The sequence below is a fragment of the Thunnus albacares genome, chromosome 14, assembly GCF_914725855.1.
Source record: "Thunnus albacares chromosome 14, fThuAlb1.1, whole genome shotgun sequence".
Classification (NCBI taxonomy): domain Eukaryota; kingdom Metazoa; phylum Chordata; class Actinopteri; order Scombriformes; family Scombridae; genus Thunnus; species Thunnus albacares.
In genome coordinates this window covers 28671294-28687119 of record NC_058119.1, presented here as the reverse complement: position 1 = coordinate 28687119, position 15826 = coordinate 28671294, and the positions used below count along the sequence as shown (strand labels likewise).

At 37.8% G+C, this 15826-nt stretch overlaps 1 protein-coding gene across 1 annotated transcript; it reads left to right on the top strand.

Moving 5' to 3' along the window:
- Positions 1-2047: 2047 nt before the first annotated feature.
- On the top strand, positions 2048-13880 carry LOC122997390 (high-affinity choline transporter 1-like). Its single transcript, XM_044373487.1, has 8 exons — positions 2048-2231; positions 7383-7499; positions 7850-8005; positions 8269-8417; positions 9998-10141; positions 11256-11409; positions 12991-13208; positions 13311-13880. Exons 1-8 carry the CDS (start codon positions 2048-2050, stop codon positions 13878-13880), a joined length of 1692 nt encoding a protein of 563 aa, XP_044229422.1.
- The last annotated feature ends 1946 nt before the right edge of the window (positions 13881-15826 follow it).

Here is a 15826-nt window from a genome sequence, read left to right as displayed (position 1 = left end):
AGCGGTATCGTGAACTTTAAGGTACGCCTTTATCCTGAGGCAACCTTTGACCTTTAACTCTAAGCGCTTACAAAAACTCACACTCATGTTTGTTTTGATTAGGTATGGCAGTCTAATTTAAGAAAACCTCAACCTTTCATTAAGTTGAATCTGGTAGAGTGAAATTCCATGCCAATCAGCCCGACAGATCAATGTTCCAGGATGAAGATAACATGCCGCACAACCCAACGCTCAAAAAAAAAAAATTATTTATTTATTTATTTATTTATCACCCGTCATTTATCACCCGTCGGTGAGTCACATCGCACTCCAGTCAGCCAGATCCAATTTAATGGATGGTCCAGGATGGAAATGCGATGCAACCCCCAACTTGGCGCCCTTTTTTTTTTTTTTTTTTTTTTTTCAAGCATCGGGTGTCAGGGAAATACTGCTCTGATCTTTCTAGCTATCCCTGGTTTATTGCCAACCTAATCAACCCTCCCGCAAAAACCACAGTTGCTAACATCCAAACAACTATACATACATTAAATATGATCTCATCACATTCATTCTTTTCCGCACCATGGTTTTGCTGAGGCATAGCAAACACAAACATCAAAAGCCACACCTTATCATCCAGCCTCCCTAATTTTTGACCAATTATTATGTTACTTTTTTCCTCGTCACTCGTTGCTGGCAAAAACTCTTCAGACCATGTTTTGAGCTGTTTGTGGGCATATCTCGGCCCACATAATTCTTCCTGATTGTGTCCAATTTTTTATATATAAGTATTGGGAATCACTTTATACCATTATTGTCCAGTTGTCTTCTGGCCTCTTATTTTATTCTAGTTATTCTTAGTCATTTTACACCCTTATTTCTTGATCTTTTCCAGAGGGTATTTTTTCTAAAAGGTGAAGACTTTAATGCAGACCCAAGCAACATGACATGTAATACAAACACACTCAAATTTCTCCAGTGTATGATTATGATTCTTCTACTGTGCCTCTATATGTACAGTGTGATTAAATATGGTTCGTGAGATTATAACTACACCAATACAAATTGTATCACACTAGCCCTTATTGCTTATAAACTTGTAAAATCAATCTGCATAGCTTAATATTGTCTTTAAGCACACCAATGACTTCTAATGAAACTACACCACACAAGCAGCGTTGAATGGGCCCTCGTGCCTCTGCGCATGTCAGGCCGCAACGCAATCGAAGGGCTTCTGTGACGGGCATGTAGATGTCTTCAGACCCAGCTGTTTTCAGACAGTGCAAGAAGGAGATAAACATCACTTCCTTTGTCCACTGTTTTGCCTGCTGCTGGGGCTGCTTTGCTGAAATTTTGTAGGGGGCGCTATTCAGCCAGTTTGCATCACTGATGGAATATTGTCATGTAGACGTGATCAGGCTGGGAGAAGTTTGGTGCAGACTGGAGCATGTACAATAAAGTTATAGCAACTTCCTCTGTCATGGCGAAACATCAAATCTCAACGGTGTGAGAATTTTCTGCAGGGTGAGACATGTCTGTCTTGCTCATACCTGTGTCATCGAATTATGCAAGTTTTGGGCCCATTCACTTGAATTTCAATTAGTAAATTGAAAACTCTTGATGAGTTTGTGTGTAAAACAAATCAATTTCCTAATTTTCATCAAGTCTATTTTTAGAAAAGTAAAGACTTTTGACCCACATGACCTGGTGAAAGTTTGATTGAAATGTGTACTGTCAAGTGTCTAGAGACAATAAGTAACTGCAGCTGGACACAGAAAAATACTCATATATTTGAATGGAGAGTGTGAGTGAACCCACACCTTTTTGAACATTTACTGCTTCCACATAGTTTTAGATACAGACTTCATTTGAACTTTAAATGCATGGGTGTGGCAAAATGGCTTGATAGAGGCTCATTTTAGCCTCAGGTTTGAGGGGTTGGTTTTCAAATAATGTCTTAGATACTAGAATATTTTTTTAGGCGTGGCCTTTCCTCATCATTCTCTAGAACCTGTCAGGTAAGGAGTCAGTCAGACTTCAACTTGTGAGGACGTCTATTAGGTCAGTCATGGCTGTAAACATCCCAGGAGTGGTAGCGATGGTGTTTTTCTACCTGCTGGTCCTTGGAACTGGCATCTGGGCTTCCTTCAAGTCCAAAAAGGAACAGAAAAAGAGTGCAGCTACCAGAATGGACATGGTCCTGCTGGGAAACCGAAGCCTTAACCTGGTGGTGGGGATCTTTACTATGTCAGGTGAGCTCGCAGGCATCATTGCTTTTGTCCCGTGGAATTCTGACATTTCTTTCGTGATGATGGAATAGAGTTCAATCTCATCTTAAATATTTCAACCAGAAAGGTTTGATAGATGCAAAATGGCTTGATAGAGGCCCATTTTAGCCTCAGGTTTGAGGGATTGGTTTTCAAACAATGTCTTAGATACTAGAATATTTTTTTAGGCGTGGCCTTTCCTCATCATTCTCTAGAAAACCTTTCAAACCTGTCAGTCACGAGACTCAGACCTCTTTTTTTGCTCCTCCTGTGATTTTATAATGAGTGTGTATTGCAGAATGTTTCACAGTACTGAGGGAGTCACAACACCAGGAGCAGTTGGAGAGGAGGATTTTAGAGTACTCTTCTTGTGAAATATCTTCATAAATCCCATTACTTTGGCCAAATCTTACATTAAAAATCATATTTTAGTAGGAAATTTTGTGGCGAATCCATTCATACAGGTTTGAAAGTGGTCAGACTTATAGTTTAGACGCCAGAAGCCTCTGTTTGACACAAAGTTCATGCCCATAGATTGCCTCCCCATTGGTTTACATTGTAAGGGTGATGTGGCACTGAAAATTTGAGGGCTTATAAAATCCAAACAGTTCAAGTTATTACAAAAAAACAACTTTTTTTCAGCATAGTGTCATAAGTCACCTATTAAAGTTTGAAGCCGATACCATTAACACCCTCGGAGGAGATAACATTTGTTCGGGGGCCAAAATTGGGGCAGTCTTATTTTGAGAGGCTAATTGCGGACTTCGTGTTTGATTTAGGTCAGGGCCAGTGTGTGATTTGTAGGTCTTGATGAGACGAATAATTGAGTTTTGGTTTGATCTCTCTACGACATTCCTACAGGCTATGGTGGCCATTTTAGTTACATAGGTGGTGCTAGAGAGCACATTTTGGCACTTTAGGGGTTCATTTTTACATTTCAACAAATTTTTCACCAGACCTGATGTGCGTGCCAAATTTAGTGAGTTTCTGACCATGTTTAGGGGGTCAAATTTAGGGTTGAAGTGGCGTAATAAGGAAGAAAGAAAGAAAAAAAGAAACAAACAAACAAATAAACAAACAAACACATGAAAAACAATAGGGTCCTCTGCCTTTGGGTGTCCAATAGGGTCCTCGCCCAAAAGGCAGAGGACCACTGTAAAACAGTAGTCCTCTGCCTTTTGGGCTTGGTCCCTAATAATTGATGAAAATAGCATCTGATGTAGATGTCTTCTTTTCTGGTGATTTCTGGCTGTCCGTCTTCCCTTGTTAGTATTAAAACTAATATTTTGCCTACTGTAGTAGCCTGTTTTAACCTTGGTGCTAACTCTGGGTTGTACTTTAAGAACTCACTCCCGTCTTCGGCTCGGGTTTTTTCGAGATACCCAAATTTACCTGTCTCCCACTCTACGTTCCTGGGAACAATCCAAATCTGCAGCCGCGGATCTACTGCCCCTCTATGTCTCCCTGCGATTGCTAGATTTTCAGGGATTCCTAAAAAAGGGCGCAAAGGAAGAATAGCTACACCTTTAGGGTACAGACAAAGATTTTCCAATATAGCAGCTAGGGTGAATGGCACCCATAAACTGCGTATCACGTCTTCCCAAGGTACTGCTGGGAATTCTTCTTTTGTTTGATTCAAATTTATGATCTTTGTCAGTTGCCACAATTTCTGGTTAATTTCTTGTTCAGTCTGCCAGTGTTCCACGCCGTCCTCGTCAAAATATGCGTGTTCCAGCCAAAAATGTGTTTTTATGCCTTTAGTTTCCACATTTCCCTTATTCAAAAAATGACTGGGGGCCTGTATTTCATTATCACTATTACTTTCTTCTCTTTGTTGAGCCATTCACTATTTTTACACTCTATTCTATTTGTTTAGTATTATTCTTGAGTTTGTGTATGTTCATACACTTTCTCTGCACCTGTGTATGTGGGAATGTGTGTATATGTTTGACACGATCATCCACTTTCTCCTGCACTTGTGTATGTGGGAATATGTGTGTGTCTGTTTGACACAATCATCCACTTTCTCCTGCACTTGTGTATGTGGGAATATGTGTGTGTGTGCGTGAGTGTGAGTGCGTGTAGGTGTGCGTGTGTATGTGTGGGTGTATGTGTGTAAGCGTATGTGTGTATGTGTGTAAGCGTGTGTGTGTGTATGTGTGTAAGAGTGTGTGTGTGTATGTGTGTAAGCGTATGTGTGTGTGTGTATGTGTGTATGTGTGTAAGCGTATGTGTGTGTGTGTATGTGTGTATGTGTGTAAGCGTATGTGTGTGTGTGTATGTGTGTATGTGTGTAAGAGTGTGTGTGTGGGTATGTGTGTATGTGTGTGTATGTGTATGTGTGTAAGCGTGTGTGTGTGTGTGTGTATGTGTGTAAGAGTGTGTGTGTGTGTATGTGTGTATGTGTGTGTATGTGTGTAAGCGTATGTGTGTGTGTGTGTGTGCTCTGCACTCCTTATCTACACCTGCTCTGGCTTCGCGCCCAGATTTATGCACAGGCCTCTTGCTCTTCTCTCTCCTTTTTTTCTCTCCAAGCTTATACACTAGAAAGGGGCCTTTTATTACCTTTCATACATGTATATATATTTATGTTCACTACTTCATACTAACTTTAACAGAATTATCACCTCTTCTAGGTGATATAAAAGATAAGCCTTTATCCTGAGGCTTAAAAATTAGCTCGTTTTACCCTTAAAACGCTAATTTCTGTTTCTCGAGATATATTTTGTTCACCCATGCAGACCCCCCACTCTTTGGGAGCGGTATCGTGAACTTTAAGGTACGCCTTTATCCTGAGGCAACCTTTGACCTTTAACTCTAAGCGCTTACAAATTTAATCTAATTTAAGAAAACCTCAACCTTTCATTAAGTTGAATCTGGTAGAGTGAAATTCCATGCCAATCAGCCCGACAGATCAATGTTCCAGGATGAAGATAACATGCCGCACAACCCAACGCTCAAAAAAAAAAAATTATTTATTTATTTATTTATTTATCACCCGTCATTTATCACCCGTCGGTGAGTCACATCGCACTCCAGTCAGCCAGATCCAATTTAATGGATGGTCCAGGATGGAAATGCGATGCAACCCCCAACTTGGCGCCCTTTTTTTTTTTTTTTTTTTTTTTCAAGCATCGGGTGTCAGGGAAATACTGCTCTGATCTTTCTAGCTATCCCTGGTTTATTGCCAACCTAATCAACCCTCCCGCAAAAACCACAGTTGCTAACATACAAACAACTATACATACATTAAATATGATCTCATCACATTCATTCTTTTCCGCACCATGGTTTTGCTGAGGCATAGCAAACACAAACATCAAAAGCCACACCTTATCATCCAGCCTCCCTAATTTTTGACCAATTATTATGTTACTTTTTTCCTCGTCACTCGTTGCTGGCAAAAACTCTTCAGACCATGTTTTGAGCTGTTTGTGGGCATATCTCGGCCCACATAATTCTTCCTGATTGTGTCCAATTTTTTATATATAAGTATTGGGAATCACTTTATACCATTATTGTCCAGTTGTCTTCTGGCCTCTTATTTTATTCTAGTTATTCTTAGTCATTTTACACCCTTATTTCTTGATCTTTTCCAGAGGGTATTTTTTCTAAAAGGTGAAGACTTTAATGCAGACCCAAGCAACATGACATGTAATACAAACACACTCAAATTTCTCCAGTGTATGATTATGATTCTTCTACTGTGCCTCTATATGTACAGTGTGATTAAATATGGTTCGTGAGATTATAACTACACCAATACAAATTGTATCACACTAGCCCTTATTGCTTATAAACTTGTAAAATCAATCTGCATAGCTTAATATTGTCTTTAAGCACACCAATGACTTCTAATGAAACTACACCACACAAGCAGCGTTGAATGGGCCCTCGTGCCTCTGCGCATGTCAGGCCGCAACGCAATCGAAGGGCTTCTGTGACGGGCATGTAGATGTCTTCAGACCCAGCTGTTTTCAGACAGTGCAAGAAGGAGATAAACATCACTTCCTTTGTCCACTGTTTTGCCTGCTGCTGGGGCTGCTTTGCTGAAATTTTGTAGGGGGCGCTATTCAGCCAGTTTGCATCACTGATGGAATATTGTCATGTAGACGTGATCAGGCTGGGAGAAGTTTGGTGCAGACTGGAGCATGTACAATAAAGTTATAGCAACTTCCTCTGTCATGGCGAAACATCAAATCTCAACGGTGTGAGAATTTTCTGCAGGGTGAGACATGTCTGTCTTGCTCATACCTGTGTCATCGAATTATGCAAGTTTTGGGCCCATTCACTTGAATTTCAATTAGTAAATTGAAAACTCTTGATGAGTTTGTGTGTAAAACAAATCAATTTCCTAATTTTCATCAAGTCTATTTTTAGAAAAGTAAAGACTTTTGACCCACATGACCTGGTGAAAGTTTGATTGAAATGTGTACTGTCAAGTGTCTAGAGACAATAAGTAACTGCAGCTGGACACAGAAAAATACTCATATATTTGAAAGGAGAGTGTGAGTGAACCCACACCTTTTTGAACATTTACTGCTTCCACATAGTTTTAGATACAGACTTCATTTGAACTTTAAATGCATGGGTGTGGCAAGAAATGAAATTCTCTGGCCAAGTCTCTGTTGTTTTGCAAGCAGAGTGTACACTTGAATGGAACATACAGAATACTTATCACTCACAGAGAATCCTCACACTTTAGACAGAGATACAAACAACCAACGCATTGTATAACAAGGCAATGATTCGCCTTAATCTCCCGGCCTGGAGACCCTGACCATAAACACAGATCCCTGCAAGCACACATTTTATCTTTACAGCTGGAGCCCAGTGAAATAAGCCAGAAAACACACACAATGTTGTGAATGACCCTGGCTTAACACAGACTAAACATCTCAGTACACAGCTTCAGTAATCACACTAAATTTCAATCACAGTCAGTAGTTTTTCCTCCCAAACCATTTTAACAGAAATACTCTCCACAACTCAACAAGTCTGTGTTTGACTTCCTGCTTATTTGATGCAATTTTATAGGATTTCACTGCAGCATTATTTTCCAGGTTTGTCATCATATGTCACTGTCCAAATCAGTCTTGCTTTTCAACTTATCTAATATGTTTATTCATTCTGCAGCTACGTGTATTGGTGGAGGCTTCATTGTCGGCACAAGCGAGATGGTGTACACACCGTCTTTGGGACTAATCTGGGCCATCATCATGTTTTCTGCATATGCAGTGTCTTACATTTTTGGTAAGAGTTAAAGGAATTATAATATGACAATTTGCATTTGTTACAAAACAATTAACAATGAGATTAACTTTTTGAGTCAATGCACCGATGCAATGCAACAATACAGCAAGAATAATCCACTTTCAACAGAATATATAGCTCATGCATCTAAGTTCAGATGAACATCGGGTGTTTAATAGTTTTTGATTAGCAAATAACATTTCATCTAATTGCATTATAAGGTCAAAATTTAGATTTTAACCATTTCTTCATTGAGGGCAGTACAACCCTTGAATGTACTGTATATACTGAACCTTGTCCTGCCTGTTTTGCAAACACAGTGCAAAAATGTTCATTTTTTCCTTCTCAAGGTGGCCTTGTATTCGCCAAGCCTATGAGAGACCGAAAATATGTGACCATGTTGGACCCTTTTCAGATCAAGTATGGAAACGCAGTCACAGCCGTTCAGTCCCTGGCTTCACTTATAGTCGATATTACCTGGGTTCCTTCAACACTGATGGGTTTAGGTAAACAGTGTGGCCTTTCACAAAGTTTTCAGTATACAAAACACAATGCAATACATGTATATATTACATATTGTAATGTTAATGGATATAACATAAATCTATATTTACTTTATAGATATTTAAAGTTATTATATTTAAGTATTTCTTATCAGATTTACAGTTATTTTATATGTTCAATAAAATGAATGTATACAGGTTTGCAAAATTAACAATATTTAAACAATATTTGGTTGTAAGTTTCTCTTATATGTTGTGTTTAATAGGTGCAACTATGAGTGTGATTTTGGATTTGTCCTATAATGTGTGCATCTGGATCTCTGCTGCTGTGGTCATCATTTACACACTGCTGGGGGGTCTCTACTCTGTGGCCTACACAGATATTATACAGCTCATCCTCATATTCATCAGCTTGGTGAGTTTGTTGTATTTTGTAGTTTTGTTAGTTTCGACAGCTGTTTTGTAAGAGGTGTCTTTGATTTAGTTATTTCAATAACTGCTTTGAAGTAGTCTCAGCAGTAGTTTGTACACATAACATCTATCTCCTCTGTTGCTCGTCCTGAGGGGTTTTTTGGATTGCATTTTTTCTTATCTGAGTCAGTGGTCTTAGGATAGAAGATGTTGTATTGCTGTACAAATTGTAAAGCCCCCTGAGGCAAATTTGTGATTTGTGGTATTGGGCAATATCATTTTCTTGACTTGACTAGTTTACTTCTTTTTGTTAGTCCCTGACTCATACACATGTATGTTGTTGCACTCCTGCAAGTTGACATTTGTTGAAAAATGATTTTAACCCAGAAATATATACATCAATATATCTATCTAATAAAGAAACATTAAATGGACAGATTGTTTTCATTGGACCCTCAGGTTTACAGACTTGAAACACAAGAACCTATGTGCAGTGGTGGAATGTACTAAGTACATCTACTCAAGTACTGTGCTTAAGTACAACATTGAGGTACTTGTACTTTACTTGAGTATTTCCATGTGATGCTACTTTCTACATTTCAGAAGGAAATATTGTACTTTCTACTCCACTACATTTATTTGACAGCTTTAGTTACTTTTCAGATGAATATTTGACACAATGGATAATATAACAAGCTTTTAAAATACAACACATTGTTAAAGATGAAACCAGTGGTTTCCAACCTTTTTGGCTTTTGACGTCTTACAAAAAGCAGTGTGTAGTCGGGGTCACATTTCACATGTCTATGAGTTGTTAACAGCTCCACCAAATAGTGATTTTTCCCTCTAAACTTCTCACATGCTTTCATTTCAATAAATGTTCAAATGATCCAATATTTCAGCAAAAATCAAAGATTAGAGAAAAAGACTAAAAACTGAAAACAGATTTGTGTATCAGAACTTTGTTTTTTCTTCTTTCCTCTCCCATTAATCATCTCACGACCCCTCAGATTTATCTGCTGACCCTTTGGAGGGGCCCGACCCCTAGGTTGGGAACCACTGGACTAAACTAGCTAACTGTATATAAAGTAGTGTAAACTAGCTCCACCTCCAGCAGCTACAACAGTAACATGCTGCTCTAACACTGATGCTTCACTATTAATAATCTAATGATGTCATATATAATAATATATCAGTCAGAGGGACCAAACCACTACTTTTACTGCAATACTTTAACTACATCAAGCTCATAATACTTATGTACTTTTACTGCAATACTTTAACTACATCAAGCTCATAATACTTATGTACTTTTACTGCAATACTTTAACTACATCAAGCTCATAATACTTATGTACTTTTACTAGGATATTTCATACAGGACTTTACTTATAATGGAGTATTTTTACATTGCTGTATTGGTACTTTTACTTAAGTAGAGGATCTGAATACTTCTTCCATCATTGCCTGTGTGACTCTTACAGTGAATGAATTTTGTCATTTTGTTGGTTCCCAGAAAACAAACTTTCAACAACCAGATGATTTTTTTTGTGTAAATGATTTACTTGCTTCTTGTCTCTGCAGTGGATCTGTGTCCCCTTTCTCCTGACGAACCCCTACTCATTAGACATCACTCAGACGGCCCTAAACAACACCCTACACGCTCCCTGGTTTGGTCAACTGGAAGCAAACATGGTCTGGAGGGCGATCGATTATTTCTTATTTTTGGTAAGTTTTTTTTTCCAAGTGCATTTTATTCTAGTCTGTAAATACAGAATTCACTTGCTGTAGTTTAGTCTGTCAAGCTCTCTAATCTAGCGTGGGACATACTGTATTCAGTTTTTAATGATAACAGTAAGAGATTTACTACTCAAACAGTCATTTCTGGAACAATGACATATCCCTGGCAAAATGTCAGCATCCTCATCAGTTGATGATTTATGAAGAAGATGTGCTCTTGTATTTAATGGTATCTACTTAGCCACAGTATCACAGTACAGCAAAGTAAGAAAAAAAATGCTGAATCAGATTTGATATTTTGCACTAACATAAGCCTGTTTGGATGCTTACTATAGAAAAATGTACCTTGGAAATGAACACAGAGGTTAGATTTATGTTTTATTTTTTTGTATTATTTTCACATTCACAAGATAAAACAAACTGCGAGGACTTACATAATGCCAACTCAGGTAATGAGCTTGACTGTGGTTTCTGGAAAGTAAAATCCAATTAAAAGCAGGGCTGAGAACCCTCGTTCGGTTTAACTTTGTTTGTGACATGTTTTTGTCAGACAGCCAAAATAATTGTGCACGTACACTTGGTCTCTGTCTCTTTCTCTTTCATATGCATGTACGCACACACACAAAGAGACTTTTATCATGATTTTTTTTCTCTTTTTCTCTCTTTTACATTTCGTTTTACTTACCTACTTAACTATAGATTATCAGGTCGGGTATCCTCCCACATCCTGCTCTTTCACTCCTCACCATAATAGTGTACTTTTTTGCTCAAAACACACAAACCTGACATCTTGGCACTCTTTCAAGGGACAATTCAGCATCACCTTCATATTGATAGAGACATGTCCCTATCATTCGTATCGTATGCCCCACATTATTTTGAACTGATGTAGTAGCATCCGTGATCGGCTCCCACACAGTGCTTATCTGACTCTGAACCAGACTAGCCTGTAACTGCCTAGTTACAGTTGATAATGATGAAACAAAGTTGATAAAAACAACTTAAAAAAACAAAGACGCATACAGGCAGTTATTCAGCTGATGTCTAAAAGTTTCAAATCCAACAGAGAGCAGCTTTAAATTGAACTCGCTTTATGTTTAAGGGAGGCGGGAACCTGGGATATCAGGCCTACCACCAGAGAACCTTGTCGGCTTCTTCCTCAGCCACCGCTCAGATCACATCTTTTGCAGCTGCTTTCTGCATGTTTGTATTTGGGACTCCATCTATACTGATCGGGGCAGTGGCAGCATCCACAGGTATTACACTTTCTCAGTGACTGATGTGAATATTGTAAAATACATACAAGAACAAGACTTGTAGTACAAGTGTATATGACACTTGTGATCACTAATGTATGTTCGTATCCACAAATAAATACTACCCAACATGATTAAATGTCAGTTCTACAAATAAATATGATGCAGTTTGAATAAAATTTAAATATTCACTGTTTTCTGTGCTTACTGATGTCTAAATTTTGGATCTGTCCATCAACTTGTATAATTCCTTCAAAATAATTGCAATTAATCTTTGGCAAGGAAAAAGCCACATGTAGAATTGTGATGACTAAACATGCTCTAGGTTTTATGTTGTTGCTTGATTTATACATGTTTTATGTATGTTTTATGAATAGTCTGTGTGCTTCAGTCTCTGCATGTTCTATGTTTTACAAATTTCCGCTAAATGACAATAAAGTTAAAGTTTAAGATATATTATGGTCTTCTGCAGCGAAAGGTGTTGAGAAATGTTTGACTTCACTTTAGGGCTGCAACTAAATTATTTTCATTTTCAATTATTGATTATTTTCTAGATTAATCAATTAGTCGTTTGGTCTATAAAATGTCACAAAATGGTAAAAAAATGTCAAACACTTTTCCAAAACCCGGGATGCAACCTAAGATGTTTTGTTTTGTCCCGACCAACAGTCCAAAGACATTCAGTTTACTGTCATAAAGTAAAGACAACAGAAAATATTCAGATTTAAGAGGCTGGAACCAGAGAATTTTAGCATTTTTTCACTCAAAATAACCATTTATCAAAATAATTGGCGATAAGTTTTCTGTCGATCTACTAATCAATTAATCAACTAATCACTGCAGCTTTAGATAAACTGTTCCAAGGTCAGGGATGAATCTTGAAGCTCAGATGTGGTTTTAAATATTTTGGAACTAATTTAAAATCAATGAACCACAAAACTAATATTAACTAAATAGAACAGCATCAACTCTTCTTCACAGTCACAGTGAGACATTTGTTAACTACCTTTTTATTATGCTGATATTATAATTACTTTTTATTTAATAAGAACAATAAGAATTATAGCTATAACAGAGTTTAAGAATTTTTGACAGACAAAATAAAAGCAGGATAGTCAAAAAGCAATAAAACAATAGAAAGTTAATGAGTAAGGTTAAAAAAATAAGTGAGATAAAGTTAAGATAAAAAGATAAAAGACATAAAAACCCAGCAGAGAGACGATAAAAAAAACCAACAAAAGATAAAAGTATCACATAAAAGCAAGTCTATAAAAATGAGCTTTAAGAAGTGATTTAAAAGAAGTCACTGATTCTGTGAGCCTTATCTCCTCAGGCAGGTCGTTCCAAAGCCGAAGGGCCCTGATGGCAAAAGCTCGGTCACTTATAGATATAAGCCTCAACTTTAGAATGACCAGATCGTCGACCAGATTCATCGAGAAAATGATCCAGAGATTAATCAATAATGAAAATAATTGTTAGTTGCAGCCCTAGTGATAATAGTGTTTATAACTCAAACTGCCTGTGAGCATTTTTGTTTTAAAGGAACTAATTAGATTTTATGACCATCTGTCCATCCTCCAGACTGGAACCTGACTTCTTATGGTTCTCCATCTCCATATGAACGTGGAGAAGCAGCTCAAATCTTGCCCATCACCCTAGGACACCTCAGTCCGTCCTATATCTCTATCTTTGGTATCGGAGCCATCGCTGCTGCCGTTATGTCCTCAGCTGACTCTGCCTTGCTGTCTGCAGCCACTATCTTCACCTCCAACATCTACAAAAACATCCTGCGGCCACAGGTTTTGTACTAAAAAAAAAAGACTCATCTTGAAGTATGAAAGAGAAAGTAACATAAACAGCATTAGTGACATGATTCTCCTTTCTACTCAACATTTATTCAGGCATCACAGAGAGAAATCCAGTGGGTGATACGTGTCTCTGTGGTGGTAGCCGGCTTGGTTGGTACGTCACTCACCAGCATGCAAAACAGCATCATATTGCTCTGGTTCCTTGGCACAGAGGTGGCCTACCTCTTAATCTTCCCTCAGCTCATCTGCGTCCTCTTCTTCAACATCTCCAACGGTTACGGGGTTGTTATGGGCTGGCTGATTGGGTTGGTGTTGAGACTGCTGAGTGGAGACCCATCACTGGGACTACCGGTAATCCTCCAATTCCCAGGATGCACTCTTGAGGACGGTGTTTATGTCCAGTACTCTCCAGTTAAGACCATCTCCATGCTGTCTGCCTTCACTGCCATCTTGTTTTTCTCCTACCTGGCTTCTCTGCTCTTCAACAAAGGCCTACTTCCTGAGAAGTGGGATGTGTTCAAAGTGAAAGCCCAGTGTTCACCACAACCACCAACAGCTACACCGGCAGCAGACGGTGCCGAAAAGCACAATGAGGATGAGAATTTAAATGAAAATGAGCTTGATCGAGATGCCTCAGAGCCGATGATTAGCACCACATGTTAAGTGTTTTCTGTGCAGTGCTTATAATATTATTATCATTATTATCTGGCTGTTGTTCACCAAGAAATAGTTCCAGCACAAAACCGACAATTTGTGTTTATATTTCAGTTTGTGTACAAATTAAATGAACTACGTACAGTTAATTTGTGATCTTTAGAGGTGTTGGTAGGTGTATTTTTTGCAGTTTCTTCCTGTTTCCAGTCTTTATACTATGCTAAGATAATCACATTTGGCTTCATTTCCATAGTTAGCACACAAATATGAGATTGATATCAATGTCCTCATCTAGCTCTTGACAAGAAAGGGAATAAGCAAATTTCACCAAAATATCAAATTATTCCTTGAGCTACTTCTTGCATAACAAAAGTAGTTCATGCTAAAGGTAAACACATTCACACATAAGTACACATAATATGACTCTGATAACATAAATGATTGTTTATTTGAATTGAAATCATATAATTTCTTGAATGCTTTATATATTAAGCAAGTTGCTTGAAACAATGTTTAGGTTACAACATTCAAAAAACAAATTATACTTGCAAATGGAAGATCAGATGGAGAATGTATGATGTTGTCATGTGTCATTAAAGAATGAAATGTGGACATATAAAGGTGTTTCTTTCTTTATTTTTGTATCTGAGTGGAAAGAGTATCAAAAGATGTTACTACAAAACCTGTCCCTGGAAAAGTGAGGTTTTTTTCTCTGATTTATTCATTTATTTATTTTTTATTAACTCACAAAAATACAAATAGAAAAACTGAAAATACAGAATTCTGGCAATTGATTAACAAACAAGTGAGTCCTACTGCCTCTACCAGCAGTTCAGACCAAACAGCAGCATGAATAAAATACTTTAATCGGAACTTGCACCTCGTTTTGGGGCATTTTAGGCCCATTCACATTAAAACTACGATACTATCAACTGTTGTAAATAACAAAAATATATGTATATTTATATAATAAGCTTTGCAAAGTTTACATTGCACATAAACTGCTGCATGAACTTAAATAATGTTAGAACATATACAGCATTTGATAACAACATAAACAATTTACCAAATACTGATATGTGCCAAAGTGTCTCGTACAGGAAGCCCTACTGTATCTTGCTCAGGTTAATATTTTTATTTTTCACCACTAGATGGACACCTAAGACTGCTAATTTCACACTGATGCTTCTTCAACACAGGTAAGTAATAAGATGTTACACTGTTAAATACATTGTATAATACGTTGCCGTTTAATGCCTGCTAACTGTTTGGTTTCAATCAATGTTACTGATATCACATTAAGTTAATGCTGATTAACCAACAGCCATTGTGATTTTACATTCAACATAATTGAATCCCAATAAGCATACCAGTAACTCCATCATGGTTTTATGTTACAAGAAACAACCCCAGGATGAAATGTTAGGTAAGCATACAAGCCTTAGTTCAATCTATATCTACTTTACAAGAAAGGATGTAGGATGTAATGACAACCGTCTTCCCAGAGGTGGTGCAAGCTGCATGCTGGTGAATAAAGCCACCCGTGTCTCAAGATCTGTGTGTTTATACACACGGCAGTCTGACACACAGGATGGAACTGCAGGGTGGAGCCGTTGACTAACCAGTTACCAGAACTTGGATCTCAACAAAGCTCAACCTGTCAAATTTCTGCAGAGAGAATGTCTAGACTTAACTGTAGGCTATTTTAATTAACTCAGTGTTAATTATACATGACATTACGATTGCCTGGCAGTACTTTGGTCAACCATCTATTGCCCAAATGTTGTTCATATGTTATTAAATGTTATTACAGACACAACAACTGTTGCAACACAATTTTTTTTTTTTTGTCAGTCCCAACTTAAAGGCTTAGTCTGTCGCAAGGCTTAATTTGCCTCTCACTCCACAAGTAGTCATGGCCCTGCTCCTCTTGGCAAGGTGTGCTATCAGTTTCT

Coding starts and splice junctions, on each gene's coding strand:
- LOC122997390 (XM_044373487.1), top strand. CDS start 2,048: ATGGCTGTAAACATCCCAGGAGTGGTAGCGATGGTGTTTTTCTACCTG. Junction 8,418..9,997: donor TCCTCATATTCATCAGCTTG/GTGAGTTTGTTG, acceptor TTGTCTCTGCAG/TGGATCTGTGTCCCCTTTCT. Junction 13,209..13,310: donor AAAACATCCTGCGGCCACAG/GTTTTGTACTAA, acceptor ACATTTATTCAG/GCATCACAGAGAGAAATCCA.